This window comes from Aspergillus niger, assembly GCF_000002855.4.
Source record: "Aspergillus niger supercontig An11".
NCBI lineage: Eukaryota > Fungi > Ascomycota > Eurotiomycetes > Eurotiales > Aspergillaceae > Aspergillus > Aspergillus niger.
In genome coordinates this window covers 2,704,761-2,721,467 of record NT_166526.1, presented here as the reverse complement: position 1 = coordinate 2,721,467, position 16,707 = coordinate 2,704,761, and the positions used below count along the sequence as shown (strand labels likewise).

At 49.3% G+C, this 16,707-nt stretch overlaps 10 protein-coding genes across 10 annotated transcripts; 5 read left to right on the top strand and 5 right to left on the bottom strand.

The window, feature by feature from the left end:
- Nucleotides 1–928: 928 nt before the first annotated feature.
- On the top strand, nucleotides 929–2,388 carry An11g11320 (uncharacterized protein; the record flags this gene model as incomplete). The annotated part of the gene is made up of 5 exons (XM_001395052.3): nucleotides 929–1,079; nucleotides 1,161–1,469; nucleotides 1,520–1,688; nucleotides 1,748–1,975; nucleotides 2,031–2,388. The coding sequence occupies 5 exons, from the start codon at nucleotides 929–931 to the stop codon at nucleotides 2,386–2,388; spliced, it is 1,215 nt and encodes a 404-aa protein (XP_001395089.1).
- A 347-nt stretch (nucleotides 2,389–2,735) lies between these two features.
- On the bottom strand, nucleotides 2,736–3,320 carry An11g11310 (uncharacterized protein; the record flags this gene model as incomplete). The annotated part of the gene is made up of 4 exons (XM_001395051.3): nucleotides 2,736–2,826; nucleotides 2,877–2,964; nucleotides 3,020–3,091; nucleotides 3,146–3,320. 4 exons carry the CDS (start codon nucleotides 3,318–3,320, stop codon nucleotides 2,736–2,738), a joined length of 426 nt encoding a protein of 141 aa, XP_001395088.1.
- Nucleotides 3,321–3,959: 639 nt separating this feature from the next.
- httA (histone H2A httA-Aspergillus niger) lies at nucleotides 3,960–4,534 on the top strand (the record flags this gene model as incomplete). Its single annotated transcript, XM_001395050.3, has 4 exons — nucleotides 3,960–4,012; nucleotides 4,079–4,167; nucleotides 4,220–4,423; nucleotides 4,476–4,534. The coding sequence occupies 4 exons, from the start codon at nucleotides 3,960–3,962 to the stop codon at nucleotides 4,532–4,534; spliced, it is 405 nt and encodes a 134-aa protein (XP_001395087.1).
- Nucleotides 4,535–4,957: 423 nt separating this feature from the next.
- Nucleotides 4,958–5,679, bottom strand: An11g11290 (uncharacterized protein; the record flags this gene model as incomplete). Its single annotated transcript, XM_059750602.1, has 6 exons — nucleotides 4,958–4,970; nucleotides 4,997–5,042; nucleotides 5,101–5,148; nucleotides 5,180–5,209; nucleotides 5,240–5,376; nucleotides 5,627–5,679. 6 exons carry the CDS (start codon nucleotides 5,677–5,679, stop codon nucleotides 4,958–4,960), a joined length of 327 nt encoding a protein of 108 aa, XP_059601722.1.
- Nucleotides 5,680–5,942: 263 nt separating this feature from the next.
- Nucleotides 5,943–7,996, top strand: An11g11280 (uncharacterized protein; the record flags this gene model as incomplete). The annotated part of the gene is made up of 11 exons (XM_001395048.3): nucleotides 5,943–6,127; nucleotides 6,187–6,245; nucleotides 6,310–6,381; nucleotides 6,435–6,490; nucleotides 6,576–6,920; nucleotides 7,003–7,395; nucleotides 7,453–7,512; nucleotides 7,571–7,625; nucleotides 7,679–7,746; nucleotides 7,821–7,892; nucleotides 7,952–7,996. The coding sequence occupies 11 exons, from the start codon at nucleotides 5,943–5,945 to the stop codon at nucleotides 7,994–7,996; spliced, it is 1,410 nt and encodes a 469-aa protein (XP_001395085.1).
- A 262-nt stretch (nucleotides 7,997–8,258) lies between these two features.
- Nucleotides 8,259–9,208, bottom strand: An11g11270 (hypothetical protein; the record flags this gene model as incomplete). Its single annotated transcript, XM_059750600.1, has 2 exons — nucleotides 8,259–8,983; nucleotides 9,043–9,208. 2 exons carry the CDS (start codon nucleotides 9,206–9,208, stop codon nucleotides 8,259–8,261), a joined length of 891 nt encoding a protein of 296 aa, XP_059601721.1.
- A 1,023-nt stretch (nucleotides 9,209–10,231) lies between these two features.
- Nucleotides 10,232–11,172, top strand: An11g11260 (uncharacterized protein; the record flags this gene model as incomplete). Its single annotated transcript, XM_001395046.3, has 2 exons — nucleotides 10,232–10,333; nucleotides 10,555–11,172. 2 exons carry the CDS (start codon nucleotides 10,232–10,234, stop codon nucleotides 11,170–11,172), a joined length of 720 nt encoding a protein of 239 aa, XP_001395083.3.
- Nucleotides 11,173–11,440: 268 nt separating this feature from the next.
- Nucleotides 11,441–13,075, bottom strand: An11g11250 (uncharacterized protein; the record flags this gene model as incomplete). Its single annotated transcript, XM_059750599.1, has 3 exons — nucleotides 11,441–12,028; nucleotides 12,098–12,199; nucleotides 12,242–13,075. 3 exons carry the CDS (start codon nucleotides 13,073–13,075, stop codon nucleotides 11,441–11,443), a joined length of 1,524 nt encoding a protein of 507 aa, XP_059601720.1.
- A 329-nt stretch (nucleotides 13,076–13,404) lies between these two features.
- Nucleotides 13,405–14,961, top strand: An11g11240 (uncharacterized protein; the record flags this gene model as incomplete). Its single annotated transcript, XM_059750598.1, has 3 exons — nucleotides 13,405–13,580; nucleotides 13,697–13,892; nucleotides 13,945–14,961. The coding sequence occupies 3 exons, from the start codon at nucleotides 13,405–13,407 to the stop codon at nucleotides 14,959–14,961; spliced, it is 1,389 nt and encodes a 462-aa protein (XP_059601719.1).
- Nucleotides 14,962–15,128: 167 nt separating this feature from the next.
- An11g11230 (uncharacterized protein) lies at nucleotides 15,129–16,539 on the bottom strand (the record flags this gene model as incomplete). Its single annotated transcript, XM_001395043.3, has 9 exons — nucleotides 15,129–15,186; nucleotides 15,244–15,393; nucleotides 15,446–15,481; nucleotides 15,544–15,801; nucleotides 15,907–16,054; nucleotides 16,128–16,259; nucleotides 16,317–16,337; nucleotides 16,390–16,444; nucleotides 16,507–16,539. The coding sequence occupies 9 exons, from the start codon at nucleotides 16,537–16,539 to the stop codon at nucleotides 15,129–15,131; spliced, it is 891 nt and encodes a 296-aa protein (XP_001395080.1).
- Between the last annotated feature and the right edge of the window lie 168 nt (nucleotides 16,540–16,707).

Here is a 16,707-nt window from a genome sequence, read left to right as displayed (position 1 = left end):
GATCTTCGAAAAGTCAGTTACGTGACTTTAATCTGAAGTGGTGACAAGATACGATAGAGTACCTAAGAGATCATCCGCCACAGTTTTCTGCTTTTTGTTCCGGACTTTTGCCTTGGATCGTGTCATTTTCCAGGCCTTTTATTTCCCCCTTTTCTTTCTTTTTCTTCGCTTGGCTTGCTGGGTTTCGGCCTTGTTCTTGAATTATATTGATAGTCCTTGTGTCAGTTGGAAGACAGAAGGGTGTTGTTCGATCTGATGAGGATAAGCGACTTGAGATGGTACCTTTGCTACTTCCAAGCTTAATCTAGCCGTTCGCTCTTGGCAATGTTATCTGCGGTTCATATCCTCACTTATGTAATGATGGTAAGCCGGCGAAGGTGCCCGGCGGGGTACACAGGCGGGCTTTATCAAGAAGGGTCTGGGCGGCCTTGATTCACTCAGAGACAGTAAGGTCTATTTTTCCCACACGGCGTGTCAATACTGGCCAGAGCTACTATACATCTTTTTATATTCAATCGTCGTTTTCTGTTGATTCTCCTGTGTACCTCAAGTAGGGGCCTATGATAACCTTCTCTAAGCTTTCCAAGTTGTAGCAGCAACTTCCGCCCTAGCTGGCCCCGTGACTACAACTAATGCATAGATACTATATGACCCCTCCTGGTCACATCCAAGCTTCCCTCTGTGGTTTGGTCACTACCAACCCTATGATCTGTCGCGCTGATAACTGTCATTATCTCATTCTTGGAAAGTGCGTTGCACTTTTGATGTCTCTCCCTCAAAGTCCCGCCATCTAGGTTGCCCGTCTCCAACGGGCCGAGGATAATATATAGTGCAATCTTATCGAGTGACGTACTACAACACCACACCCTACCATCTTCATCCGTGCGACCAGGGAAGTGCAACTTAGAGTATCGCAACGATAGCAGACATGAACACAGTTGACATAGGACGATGCAGCAAACGCATCGTACAGTATCTCTGGGATCCAGAACCCAGGAATGATGAAGATCCTAATTCTTCAATATGGTGCCTAGGGATAGAGTATCATCCCGACAAGGATGCCAACACAAGAGAGACACGTAAGCCCAAGCAAAATTATAACCAACCCATGCCTTTTTAAAAGACACATTTGTTCCAAATGTCACTGATACCGGTGCCAGCCGACAAGAACAACACCCGAGAGAACGTGATGGGAACGACCAACTATCGGAAACCATCAGAACATGCGTGGCCTGAGTCGTTCCTGTTGGATTTCGAATCAAGAATCTGGATGACCTATCGGTCCAATTTCCCCCCTATACCTAGAGTCGAGGGAGACGACAAAAGTGCATCAATGACACTGGGGGTACGCCTAAGAAGCCAATTAGTAGATACGCAAGGATTCACATCCGATACTGGCTGGGGCTGTATGATACGATCCGGTCAGAGCCTGCTGGCAAATGCACTATCTATGTTGGTCCTAGGACGTGGTACTATCATTCACGCGCGTGGCCTGAATGCACTGCTAACATTTGACCAGACTGGCGCCGTGGAGCAAGGTTTGAGGAAGAATCACAGCTACTGTCTCTTTTTGCCGACACGCCAACTGCCCCCTTCTCTGTACATCGGTTCGTAAAACATGGTGCCGAATCGTGCGGGAAGTACCCTGGGGAATGGTTTGGGCCCTCCGCAACCGCCAAGTGCATAGAGTAAGCTCCACATTACACCTAGCAACTATTATAAAAAGGTGAACTGAACAATAAAACAGAGCACTTTCGTCCCAGTGTGGAAATCCCACACTGAAAGTATATGTCTCGAATGATACATCGGAAGTTTACCAGGACAAATTCATGGATATCGCCCGAAACACATCCGGTGCTTTTCAGCCTACCCTGATACTTCTAGGGACAAGGCTCGGCATTGACAACATCACCCCAGTCTATTGGGATGGTCTAAAAGCAGCGTTGCAGTTCCCTCAATCAGTCGGAATTGCAGGGTATATTGCCCACCCATGAGCCATTCCTCACCATTAAAGCTGACGTCATCACTAGGGGACGCCCGTCGGCGTCACACTACTTTGTCGGAGCCCAGGGGTCGCATCTATTCTATCTAGATCCACATTATACCCGCCCTGCGCTTCCAGATCGTCAAGAAGGCGAACTATACTCAAAGGAGGAGGTTGATACTTATCATACACGGCGCTTGAGGAGGATTCACGTGCGGGACATGGATCCGAGCATGCTTATAGGCTTCCTCATTCGAAACCAGGAAGATTGGGCCGACTGGTTAAAGCGCATAGAAGCCGTCAAGGGACGGCCGATTATCCATGTACTCAAGCAAATGAATCCTGACCACGACCAGGAAGCGGGAGCACTTGACCAGGTTGAAGCACTGGATGATATCGAATAGCACTTGCTGTCAATACATTTACTTTAACTTCAGTACCCAGCTTTGATCCGATATACCACTGCGTTTTGATCTTATAGACATGCAACTAGGCAATTTGATATTCGAATTCTGCTGGGGAAGGTAAACCCGCGCAACCAACCCCACATCCGAGTTATGTTACACCGCATTCACGTCACAAAAAAAAAACAACCATAAAACATTTGGCCCAAGGGGAAAAAAAGAAATAAAGCCATCCCATGACACATTAGAATCCCGCGAACACCCTGTAACCCACCACCTCAAAACCGTAACAGATGACGAGGTAGCAAAAGAACAATCCTGCAGAAAGAAAAAAGGAAAGAAAATGCTTATTTGGCAGACGACGAGTACTTCGTGACAGCCTTGGTGCCTTCCGACACCGCGTGCTTCGCCAATTCACCGGGAAGGATGAGCCTCACACTAGAGAGGTGTTAGCGAATTGCTACTATCTTGATCGACAGAGGACTTACGAGGTCTGGATCTCCCGTGAAGAGATGGTGGACTTCTTGTTGTAAGCGGCAAGTTTCGAGGCCTCGGTCGCGACACGCTCGAAGATATCTAGACCGCGTTAGGTGCTTGCTGAAGGTATAACCCTGCTTCATTCACGACATACCATTGACAAAGGAGTTCAGGATGGACATAGCACGAGTCGAGATACCGGTATCAGGGTGGACCTGCTTCAAGACTATAACACAGTCAACAACTATTGACTAGGAATACAAGTCTTAAGATTACTCACCCTTGTAGATGTAAGACGAGTAGGTCTCCTTCCTGGTCTTTCCACGCTTCTTCTTGTCGCCGGAGGCAGCGGCAGCAGTCTTCTTGCCGGCTTCCTTCTTCTCAGCGGGAGCCTTGCCGCCTGCCGGGGCCTTGCCACCGGTGCTGGGCTTCTTCTCAGCGGCTTTGGGAGGCATATTGAAAGATTTTGAGATTAGGTGTGAAAGGTGAAGAAAGTTGTGATAAGGGTATAGGATACGGTGGTTGCGTTGGCGTCGACAGAGGATAGAGTGAAGATGAGGATAAGAATGAGGGAGACGCGGTGACGAGGGAGGCGCGCTACTTATACTAGCTCGCAAATACTCAGTTGATCCTGAGTCCGCAAAAGAAGCAGAATTTCAATACGGTCACATCTATGTATGATCTGTATGATTAGATGAGGGAGAACGCGTCGTCCACTGTGGGGAGTTGGCTAAGATCACGCTAACATGACCGTATCGAAACGATAACTATTAATTACCACGCTTAACCCAATTGGGGCAACCACGCGCGGAATCATACCAAACACGCTTTGCCAAGCTATGGGTGCGCCGGAGCATGATCTCATTTGTGATTGGCTGACCCCGCTAAGCGAGAGGGTGATCTGAAAGGCTCCCGGGTAGTCCAACGTCACCCTGATCGCGTTGTTATATATGTCCTCCGCTCCCTCGCGTTGGCCGTCAACCCTTTAGCACCATATCACGCTTATCGCCATCGTCACTTGTTAACTACAACTCCCTAATAAATTAAACACCTTCGAAAGGAAAAAAAAAAAACCTCACATACCATCCAACAAAATGACTGGAGGCAAATCTGGAGGCAAGGCCAGCGGCAGCAAGAACGCCCAATCGTATGCCACCCGTTCATCTCGAGCGTCATCTCGAGATATTCATTAAATATACTGACCCGGTCACAGCCGTTCGTCCAAGGCCGGTCTCGCCTTTCCCGTTGGACGTGTTCATCGTCTCCTCCGCAAGGGCAACTACGCTCAGCGTGTTGGTGCCGGTTAGTGATACTCGTTTTAACCCAAAAGGCAACTCTAACCTCATGATAATAGGTGCTCCCGTTTACCTCGCTGCCGTTCTTGAGTATCTCGCCGCCGAAATTCTTGAATTGGCTGGCAACGCTGCTCGCGATAACAAGAAGACCCGTATCATTCCCCGTCACCTTCAGCTCGCCATCCGCAACGATGAGGAACTGAACAAGCTCCTGGGTCATGTCACCATTGCCCAGGGTGGTGTCCTCCCCAACATCCACCAGAGTAAGTATTGGCTCCATTTGTTAATTCAGCATGTGGTACTGACAATACATAGACCTTCTGCCCAAGAAGACCCCCAAGAGTGGAAAGGGTCCGGGAAGCCAGGAGCTGTAAACAATTTCTTTCTAATTTGGGTTCTCTGATTCGGCGCGGTTTGGTTCTCTTATTGATGTGATAACGGGGTTCTGGTCGGAACGTTTATGGCTCTGCGATTTCTTTTTTTCTAGTTTCCACAGTTTATGGTTGTACATTATGTCTACGGACATGGAATGATACCGACAGCATTTTCACTGATTCAATCCTACCCTCTAGTCAGGACTTGTGTAGGAATTTTGCTCAACCATTGAAAGCCAATGGCGTGTCTTTATATTGTCCTTTAATAGTGACCCGTATAACTATGGTCGCTCAGAGCATATAGATGTTATAGTCAGTTTTATTTTCATCTATGGACCTAAGTATACAAGATGAATGCGCAAAGAAGCTGCAGTTATACTCAGTGTGTCGAGCTGTCCGAGGCAACTAGCAGATATCTCCGCGTCAATAATCTATACTTTCAGCAGATCATCATTGGTTCACTCACGAGGCAATTGAGGGGCAGGGATGTTTCTCTCGTATTTGCTGCCTGAAGAAATGTCAGATCCTGATCTTTCGATTCATAAAGCACACTCTGTTCAACTCACCACCCGGGGCCGTAGGCGCGCGGTAAGGGTCAGGGTGTTTCCATGTCTCTAGAAGCTTTTCTGTCTCTTGCAGCAATACCTTTCCGTTTCACCGTCAGTTCTTCGAACTCTAGTTATTCAATGCGATAGGAAGCAGCACTTGCCTTCTGCTGACGGGGATCGCGAACATCTTTGTTGGCCTCAAAAAGTGAGCGAATATACACGGCTTGTCCTCTCCAGATATGGCGGTGGACGGCCCAATCAAGAGCCAATTTCAGGGACCGTCGATAAAGTGAACTGGACAACAAAGTCAGGATATCTTCTATTCGCTCTTCCTTCGGTCAACCTACGCGCCAGCGTTGAGAGGCATCGTGATTTGCAGCAAATTCGTTCCGTAGGCGTGAGTTGTCTTAAGGCACTTGTCTCTGGGGCCTGCGGCGTTTGTGCACCAAGGCTGTCGGGTTGTAGTCTATGGGTTTTTGCACGAAGTTTACAGCTCGTTCAGTTGCCTAGCCGTTAATGATCCCTATGCGGGTCACGAAAGTACCAAGTTGGTGTGCTTCGACGCCCGCAGTAGCGTAATAATAATACTCCGTTCATTTGCCGGGCGCAGGGAATGCCGCGCTCGTTGAGGGAAATTCCGGTTGTCTCGGCCCGGGCTTGAGCTTGCAGTGCCCTCGACTGACATAAGTTTCGTCACTCTACAGTTCCCGACAGGAAATATCCATACCTAGGACTTGGACTAGAGCCCGACAACATACCGTCCACTCTTTAGGGGGCCCTATTTATTCTACCACAACTCCCGGCTACATTCCTACAATTCTTGCAAATCTGAATATTCAGACGGACTCAAACCAGTCATCATGGCTTCTCGATTACCGTTTCATCGCCTCTCTGGGCAACACCTGAGGACTCTTCATCGAAACAACAGCGTTTCCCGCAGCCTCCACATCGGCCGCGCCAGAAGCTTGACGTCTGTTGCACTCCAGAAGAGCGTTAATGGTTCTCTCAAGTCAAGCGCGAGTCTCCAGCAGGTTACGGCTCTGGGGTCAGTGGCATCAAGTCTTTTTTTGATTAACGGCAATCAACGACTAACCGTTGTCACAGGCCCAAAATGTCTCGCTTCAGTATCGCTCCTTTCGGGGCTACTCAGGTGCGGACTTATGGTAAAGTTCCCTTCCATTGTCTCCAAACGCTACTCTACTAAAGCCTGTTGTTGTTTCCGGTTAGCGGACACTGTTGTCAAGGTTCCGCAGATGGCGGAATCGATCACCGAAGGGACATTGAAGCAATTCTCCAAACGTGAGGTCCCAGCACTCGAAGCATATATAGATCGGGCTAATATTGTCGGGCAGAGATCGGTGACTACGTTGAACGGGACGAGGAGATCGCAACCATTGAGACTGACAAGGTAAGCGCTGAGACTGGGCGATGGCCGCCTCTTGCTGCAATGGATATGCCCCTGTGGAGTATAAAACAGCGACTCACTTGTGTAGATTGATGTATCCGTTAATGCCCCTGAATCCGGTACCATCAAGGAGTTCCTCGTGAGCGAGGAAGACACCGTCACAGTTGGACAGGACCTTGTCAAATTGGAGCTTGGTGGCGCCCCTGAAACCAAGAAGGAAGACGCAACTGAAAAGCCGGCCGCGCCAGCTGCTGCTGACAAGCCCACGGCTTCCGAACCTGAGAAACCTAAGGCACCCGAGGCACCCCAGTCTTCCTCCCAGAAGGCCACACCTCCGGAGCCCAGTCCCTCAAAGAAAACAGAGCCGGCAGCTACAAAGCCGCAGGTCTCCGAAGATGCGAAGCCCAGCGTTGGGGGTCGCGAAGAGCGGAGGGTATGTACCTGACTAATTGTCTATATCTACCTTCCTTTTTCTTTCCTCCACTAACATTGGAGTCTTTTTACTTTCTCAATAGGTGAAAATGAACAGGATGAGATTAAGAATCGCGGAACGTCTGAAGCAGTCCCAGAACACGGCAGCTTCTCTCACCACATTCAACGAAGTCGACATGTCCTCTCTGATGGAGTTCCGCAAGCTGTACAAGGACGATGTATTGAAGAAGACTGGTGTCAAACTCGGATTCATGAGTGCCTTTTCTCGCGCTTGCGTTCTTGCCATGAAAGACGTTCCTGCTGTTAATGCCTCCATTGAAGGTCCCAATGGTGGGGACACTATCGTTTATCGTGATTACGTGGATATCAGTGTGGCCGTTGCCACTGAGAAAGGACTCGTGACACCAGTGGTCCGCAATGCGGAGACCATGGACCTCGTTGGCATTGAGAAAGCAATCGCGGATCTTGGCAAGAAGGTGAGGGGTGTTCTGGAAGCTGGCTTAATGAGAACCGGCTAACGTGCTTTTTGCCAGGCTCGTGACAATAAGTTGACTATCGAGGACATGGCTGGAGGCTCTTTCACCATTAGCAATGTGAGTGCTTACCTGTTTTTCTACCAGGTGTTCGCTCAGTTATTAACAGTACACCTAGGGCGGAGTTTTTGGCTCTCTGATGGGAACTCCCATTATTAATCTCCCACAGACAGGTAGGTCTGAATCTTGGCGTATCGCTTGGTTGTATATCTAATTCTTTTTCAAGCTGTTCTCGGACTCCACGCAATCAAAGACAAGCCGGTGGCTGTGAACGGTAAAGTTGAAATTCGCCCTGTATGTTCCCATACTTCTGCATGAAGCCTCAGAAAAGGAGAAAAGGCTGTGATGGTCGCTAATATTGCGAGCAGATGATGTATCTTGCCCTGACTTACGATCACCGACTCTTGGACGGCCGTGAGGCTGTGACTTTCTTGGTTAAGGTTAATCATTCTTTTTGGACATTTTTTATGGATTGTGTGCTAACTCTGGCTAAACGCAGGTCAAGGAATACATTGAAGACCCCCGTCGGATGCTGCTGGGGTAGATCTTTCACGCTTCATGCTGATTGAACTGACCTGTTGGGTACCGGAGGTCTCAGGCATCCATCACCCATTCTCTTACGCCTCTTTTATTTTTTGCACTTAGGCTTTCGAATTGTAGAATAACAGTCCTGTGTGGACATGTATCCAAGAGTATCAGCTTACAATACAAACTTCATTGAGCTTGATTGCTGCCTATGGTTGTTCTGGATTCCAATACTTTGGCTCGATTTACCATGTACATACTAGTCAAGACGTTCTCTACTATCAAAACCCTATCCTGTCCTTCAACTGCTGGGTCTCTTCACGGCTCAGTCCTCCAAGTCTTCCTCTCTCGAGTTGAATGAGTATTGGAGGGTCTAGTGTCTTCATTAGGTCGGTCAGGAAACGATGTACCAGACGGGTAGTGGTATCTCCGAGTGATGAAGTTTGCCCAGATCCTTCCGACACGTCTAATAAAAGGTCGATGGGTGGTAGGAGGGTGCTCAGGTATTCCAGGTTTGCCTGGTCCGCATGCGGGTCCAGATCTTCGCGCAGGCACGCAGTAACATGTTCAATGCATTCCCTGTACCTACCTGGCGATTGAGCACCCGCCATGTGATAATCGTTCAGTGCAGCTTCAGTTATTAATTTTGCAGTAGTATCAGCGTGTCCATCTGGTAGATTATCTACCGCTGTGCCGCAAAGGGCGACAAATCTGACTAGTGTATTGTAGGATCTATTCAATGCGAGATCCCGGCTATTGTGGGCGGGTGGTTTGTCGTTTTCATGGGATTGGTGCAATTGGGGCGGCCTTCTTTCAGACTGGGCTATTGGACTCCTGTTCTCGGTTGTTGTGCGCTGATCTCCCTGCGACGGCTCGACAGCCGGTCGTCTGCTTGGCTCTGGATGTCCATTGCCATCACTGAACAATTGTGCGAGTTCTAATATCTGGGTTTTTATCTGCATGTCCTTGGGAAGGATATCTGATGGTAGGAGTGCAGCCTTGATAGCTGTTGAGTTGAACGTCAGTACCTGTGACTTGCTATCAAGCGCATAGGAGTGTCCATACTGTTGATAGTTTTCAAACTCCAGCTAATGTCACATTCATGTGCATACTGTGTCTCTCCACCATTCCCGGGGCTCAGGACTTGGTCAATGGCCATGCACAGGAGATAATCCAGTATCATAAGGTCTACCTCAACTTGGGTATCCGGGTCTGCTGTGAGCGATTCCATGGTGGGGTGATGCAGCCAGCTAGCAATTTAGCCATTCTGTTGGTCGTATGATCGCACTGTTTTAAAGGGTGAGGGCTTCTAAATCCCGCCACAATCCATGGGTCGAGCTAATACAGTATGCTTTGTCCTGTGAATTTTCAAAAATGTGATACCGGCCCGGGCCCTGTGTTTGGTTATTTAACTGGTCAATTGGTTAACTACGGTCCGTGAATAGCTGCGAGGTAATCAACTATTGATTGGCTGGTCATTTCGATGATTGGTTAATGTGCTTAATTAGTAATTGTGTTGGAGCCAGTGTGGCTATCTACTAGTAGTTACCCGGCCCTTGCGCGATTGGGTTATTTGCTTGTCGAGTCCGACGGTACAAGGTAGTTTGTCAGTGTGAGTTTAGCTTCTTGAGGCTTGAAAGGCCATGGGCTTTGGTTCCTTGAGTAAGGCCTATTCTTTTCTTCCGGCGCGTATTCAGTTGTACATGATGATGGATTACATCGGTTCAGAGCATAGGTGTAGTTCTCGGGACGCATTATCATTACGACCATACCCGAGTTTATGTGTATATATATATATATGTATGTATATGTACACCTGTACAAAGGATCAAAGTGATACCACTCAGTGGGCGAATGCCGTCACGTATAATTACCCACTTGACTAACACTCTACTGCATGATATACCATGCTTGCTTGCCTATCCCCATACAAAACAATCGACAATACATAAGCTCTCCGGCGTGCTTCACCAAGATCCCGAAGAGGTTCAACCCCGGGTACATACACGTGATCGGAAGCGGTTAAGCATGGCGTCATAGCTACCTAAGGCTACGATTACAATACTCATGTGACGTACCTGCAGTTAATACCTCTGATCACATCTACAGGCCAGGCCAAATATTGGCGTCTGCGACTGGCTCCGTTTGCTGTGTCGGCCTAAAGTAAAACAAACCACTTGCGCGCTACATGCTAAAGAAGACACCCATAAGCGTGTCTTCATTACCCAAGAAGCTTCTGCAAAGGTCCTTGTCAATGGCGTGGTATTGCTCTGGCTCCACGAATAGCGAGCTTATCGCGAACCTGTTCAAGACGGGTCTGATAAAAGATGAAAGAGTGAAGAATGCCATGCTAGGCGTGAGTAGTAGCTCCTATCCCTGAACTTCACACACTGTTTAAGACATTGCGGCCAGCGTTTACCCTGGGTTAACACAATCGCCGCCCCCCCCTCTCCTTCCTCTTTCCATCCGCCCCGTTTCCTTCACTTCTAGCCACATATCCGCACCTAGATGGACACTGCACGACCAGACAACCTCCCTGTTTCCTGGGTGAAATGGCGTTTCTGACTAGAGTGCAAGGTCGATCGCGCCCATTATGCCCCCTCAAGGCCATACTCAGATTCACCGCAGCCCATCGGACATGGAGCTACCATCTCTGCTCCTCACATGCATGGACATGCCTGCGAATACCTCATCGATTACCTGAAGCCAGGCTCGCGTGTGCTGGACATCGGGTCTGGTTCGGGTTACCTCACCCACGTGCTTGCAAACCTCGTCGTGGATCCTTCGTCCACGAGCGAAGCCGATGGCCAGGTTATAGGTGTAGACCACATTCCGGAGTTGGTGGAACTGGCACAAACAAACATGCGCAAATCGAAAGATGGCAGCAACTTCCTTGACTCCGGAAGGGTGAAATTCATCACCGCCGATGGTCGTCTGGGCTGGAAAGAAGGTGCACCGTACGACGCCATCCATGTTGGCGCGGCCGCGCATCATCTTCACCCCGTACTCATCGAGCAGCTCCGCGCACCAGGGCGAATGTTCATACCCGTTGACGCGGAGGATGATGAGGCTAGCTTTGGGCTGGGGGGCGGACAATATATCTGGGTAGTTGATAAAAGTGGGGATGGTTCGGTCCGCAAGGAAAAAGTATTCCAGGTTAGCTACGTTCCTCTAACTGACCGCCCGGGAAGATAAGACTGTGCAAGGGATGAAGCGAACGTAGAGGGGAGCACAAAACCAATCTGTATCGACATAATCAACCCGTTCCAGAGTACTTGAACCCGAGACCGCAGAATGTGTATGAATACGGTTTGTTGAAATTAGTGTTGCTTTGTATTAGTAGACCAGGGCTTGGCTATGGCACAGAATGATTGTCAATCTCGAAAGAGATTGAAACAAGTTTAAACTAGAATGATCTAAATACAATATGTTTTCCCAGCATTCAGAAGTCCGGACCCCAACATCAGCGGAAAGGGAAACCGCCGGGAAAGTTGAAGCCCTGACCCGAGAACTTGAATTGCGGACCGCCGCCCTGCTGGAAGAAAAATTGTCCGCCTGGTCCAAACGGACTCCCTTGAAATGGCCTGCCCCTTTGTGACTCTGGGTCATTGGGGTCATCGCCGTTGTCGTACCGGGATCGCAATTCAGGATCAGAAAGTACCTCGTAAGCTTCATTAATTGAGGCCATCTTCTTCTCAGCCTCCTCCTTGGTAACACCCTGGGAAATGGCCTTATCAGGGTGGTGCTGTTTCGTAAGCTGCCGATAAGCACGCTTGATAGTCCTCTCGTCCGCATCGCGGCTCACACCCAAAACCTTGTAGTAGTCTTTCTGCTTGGAACGTTTCTGTAGAACTTGGGCCTTCTGCAACAGGGCCTGAACTTCCCTCGAATTGGAATGATGTTCCTTGGCTTGGTTTAGCAACCGTATAGCATCATCAAACCGATCCTCGTCAATAGCATGCTGACTCTCGAGGAGGAGCGCCGGTAAAGAATTAGGATCGAAAGTCAAAGCCTCCGAGCAGTATGGACTAGCCCGTTTGGGCATTTGCGCCTGAAGTGATGCAAGATTTAGTAATGTACCGCGAAAAGAGGATCTTTAGTAGGGGTTGAGTGAACGAACCTCCCGGAAAACCTCGCAGGTCCGTTCGACGAGTGAGGCATAAAGGCTGCTCGGGGCTTTTGGGTGAATAAGACCATCCTCCTTTGCCTGTGCAGCATCCTTCTGCACGTCATCGAGGAGACCGCTTTCACCACTGACCCCTACCAGTATATTAATGGCGTTGTTGTGTTTTCGCGCATTCACAGCTTCCTCCAATTTTTGGAACTGTTTTACAAGCTGCCTCTCCCTTCTGTAAAGGCGATTGCACGGTTTCGAATCAGGGTCAGAATGTAGACATTTGCGGACTTGGGAAATACCGCGGTCCGTGTCTCCCAAGGCATAGAAAAGTGTCGACGATATCTGTAGATAGGGCTCCAAGGAGCTCGGGTGAATCTGTAGCACGTGAAGAAGATCGCTGATTCCCTGTTCTGTTTCACCCGTCTCAAAGCGACAATGTGCCCGAGCCCGCCGCAGGCTTAAAGACATCGTTGCCTTGGCCAAAGCTATACTCGCCTGGCTTACACAGACATCCCAGGCTCCGCGACTTTCCGCTTCCAGCGCGGCAGACGCAGCATCACGCGATTCCCGGAGTTCTTGATACTCTGGTGTGGACCTCTTACCAGCTTTATCAAGATCACCCAACGCACCTGCCCAGTCAGCAGAGCTGGCCTTCAGTCGTGCCCGCTGTAGAAGAGCGCTTTCGAAGTCTGGCTTCAGTTGAAGAACCCGGTCGAAGTCTTCAAGAGCCAGTGAGCTCTTACCCAGGCTCAGCTGGGTAGCACCTCTCTGAAAGAGTGTAAGATAATTTGTGGGATCCCTGGACACAGCCGCATCAAAATACACCAAGGCCTCGCGGGGGGAACCACCCGCAAGGTGGGATTTTGCAGAAGCGATCAACGATGATAGTGGGGTGTCAGAGGGGATCTGAGAAGACTGCAGGCCATGGCCAGCGGAAAGAAAGGCCAGAAAGACCGTAAGAGATGTTAGAGGCAAGTGCATGTTCGTCTAGTTCGTGAAACACCTGGAATGGGACTTTGACGATGGAAGCAGGATTTAATTATGGCGCAAATATCATAATAGGTTAGGACTTATGGTCAGCATGGAACAGATGACCGAGGATTGAAGGTATAAAGAGCATGAGGGACCTGGAAAAGGTCGGAAAGCACTTCACATATTATCAATGCTAACAGTAGCGGGCAGGACAGACACTATATCGTCCTTCGTCGAAGGGGAAGGAAAAAGGAAGCTTGATCCATGACCACCTTCTTCCAGTCTGGCCTTTACGACGACATTACATACGGTAATATTACCACACGTTCGATTTCCGTATGGAGCTGATGATCCCGTATCCGGACTTGCCATACCAACAACCTCCGCATGCCCCAAATCTCGAGCTAGCCGAGACTCCAGCAGCTGGATTTTTGAGAGTCTGGACCAACGAGCATGGTTTATTCAACCCCAGCTCGATAGAATATGTTCAACGCGCCGTGGATATGCGCTCGATGTTTCGTGCGGTCTGCTGCTAGGATTGGCTCCAATCCGCGTCTGTTTCTACAACATCGCGGTCTAAAGACTGGTCTGCTATACCTCCTTCATATCTATTTCTGTTTCACCGTCTAGGAAGGAACTGACGTGGTCCGAGGCAGATTCCTCAGGCCTTTCACAAGCCCTATTAGCACGCGCTCGTTCTTTGACCAGTGAACATTCCACACTCTCCGCCCATTTGGCTGAGGTATTTGATGCGAAACTCGCCAAGCGAGTGGGTGAACTCGCACCAATTGCGAGTACCTTGAAAGAGTGGGAACACGCAAATAGTGTATGTATTTCTCCAATGTATTCCTGTATTCAGCTCTATTGACATTTTGCAGTCTATATCGGAACTTTTGTCCCTGCTTGATGACCCAGAAACCGATGCTGAGCTGAGGTCGCTTGCAGTTGAAGACCTGGAGAGCAGCAAGATCGCGCTGCCTGCCATAGCGGATAATTTAAAGAAGGCTCTTATACCTCGCCACCCTTTCGCAGACCTCCCATGCTTGCTCGAAATACGCCCCGGCGCAGGTGGGGACGAGGCTGGCCTTTTTGCTTTCGAGGTATTGAGAATGTATATCGCCTTCTGTTCACGTCGTGGTTTCAGGTATAGCATCATAAAACAGGATGTTGCAGACGGCCCTGCGCAAGACCGATTGAGTGAAGCGGTCCTGGAAGTTGACGCGGATGGGGCCTATGACATCCTGAGAACAGAGTCGGGAGTTCATAGAGTACAGAGGGTTCCCGCTACCGAGGCCAAGGGCCGCACACATACCAGTGCCGTTAGTGTGATGATACTTCCTAGTTTTCCAGACTCCGGGAGTGGCCTTGATAGTTCACTCAATTTTGAGGACCCAAACAGTGACTACTATGTGGATCCTCAAGAGGTTCGCACAGAGAAGATGCGAGCCGGTGGCGCAGGCGGTCAGCATGTCAATAAAACCGAGTCAGCTATTCGGTTGACCCATATACCAACGGGTACCGTTGTCTCTATGCAAGATTCACGTTCCCAACATGCCAATCGGAAGAAGGCTTGGCAGGTTTTGCGGGCGAGATTAGCTGAAGCAAGACGAGAAGCCCGAGAACAGGAATTGGTTAACCTAAGGAGAGGAGCAATGGGCGGTGTTGCTCGAATGGGACGCGGTGACAAGATCCGAACTTACAATTACGGTCAGAATCGCTGCACAGACCATCGCAGCGGCCTCACCATACATAACCTGGATAGTGTTCTTGATGGTGGTGAAGGCCTAGAAACCGTAATGGATAGCGTACGGACATGGCTCGTCGAGCGCGAAATAGAGGCCATGGCTGCTGAAGAATCAGTCCAAGACAAAGAAGGGCTGCGTGCCCAACTGTGATAGGGTCAGGTATCGCCGCAAAGACAGCTATTCGCTTATAGGCATGATGTAAATACAGTCATATCATATGGCACATGGCACACTATAAAATTCACATGCATTGGGTAATCCAAATAGTAATGGTTCTTCTCACCATGTGTCGCACCTACTGGCCAAAGTGTATCCCATCAAATGTATCGCCTTTCCGGATCGAGACCATCCAAAGCATCCATGGTTTTCTCGTACCTATGAAAGGGTTAGTCGCATGCACACTCAGGCGAAAAGGGTTGTTTTAGCACGAACATCGTAAACACTATGCCTCCGCTCATGATCAATCTCGCTAGCCGTGGGACAGCACCAGACCAGAATGTGAAGATGCCCTCGTCCTTGAAAATACGTGCAGCGCAGACAAAACTGTTCTTATAGTTCTTGCTGGCCTCCAGCGATTGCATCCTGCTGTTGTGTCAGAGTACGGCTGATATCCCCTGGCCTGCCCGATACATACCTTGTCTTGACAGTATCAAGAGGCTGTGTAACATAGCTATCACGCAAGAGAGTCAGTATAATAATCACAAGCAATGCCCGAGGGGTAGGTAGACGTACACAGTGATAAGGCCTGCAATGCCTCCCAGAGCGAAGGTGCTCGCGGTTCCCAACTTCTCACCTGGAGCGACGTAACCCTGAGCCATTTGTTTCAACATCGTGTAGCTCGAAAACCTAGTAGCCGAGTTGGCAGCCTGTCGTGCAGTTGTAGGAACGAAGCCTTGAAAGAAACCGCGAACACCTCGCTCCTGAAAAATCACTCTACTGCCATGTAGGAATCCACGCATGCGAGGATTTTGTGATTTGCGATCGTCGATCCTGCAGTATTTATTGACATCATACAGAGTTAGTACTATTTGTACAATCTGCAGCAGAAGCTATGGCCCAGTGTGTTGGTATGATGAGAGTTAGAACTTAACGAACAATTGTGTCTTGATGCTCTCAAATGGAGTAACAGCTAGCAATGACTCTGTAAATCCTGCGCCGAAACCTGCGATGACTGTTTTTGGTCCAGAAATCTGGCCGTTTTCATCCTGCAAAAGCGATTTCAGCCAATCGAAGGCGACAAACCCTTTGTTAAATTAGATCTCAGCATTAGCTACCATACAGGTCAAGATCGTTTCGGTGGAACAGGATGGACTCACGAATTCCTGCCTTAAGTGAATTCCCTATAATCAAAGTTGTGCACCCAGCGTACCATTGTGATCCAAATGGCGGCCATGGGAGTTTCTTTGCGTCCGGTAATCTGCGATTGAGCTGGGATCGGGTTTTCGCAACTGAGCGTGCCAGGTGTTAAGCGATCATTGGAAGGTCCAGGCTTGAATAGGTCTTACATTCGGCCGGGTAGGTAATTGCTGCCATCAAATTAGCAAGCGATATCTTGATTTAGAATAAGAGGATGGTTACCGATCTCGACTGCACCGGCAGTAGAGCCTGCGATAATGGACCGCAGGCTGCTGGGCTACTACTTTGTTAGGAAGAAACATCGGTGAATGGCTGGGTACCAAGAGGATTGCAGCAGACCTTAGACCTCTTATCGTTCTCGGAGGTTGCCATTGCCGGGTATTTGCTGCAGGAGCCGTGTGAGAGCCTGTTAGCTGACTACTTTGTATTCGCTGGGAGACACTCAGCACTAGGAGTCATACTAGGGATACGGGGCTCGGCGAGAGCAATTCCCGCAACCCACCCAGTTACGTGGGGTAGTCCTTAGGTAATTAGAACAGT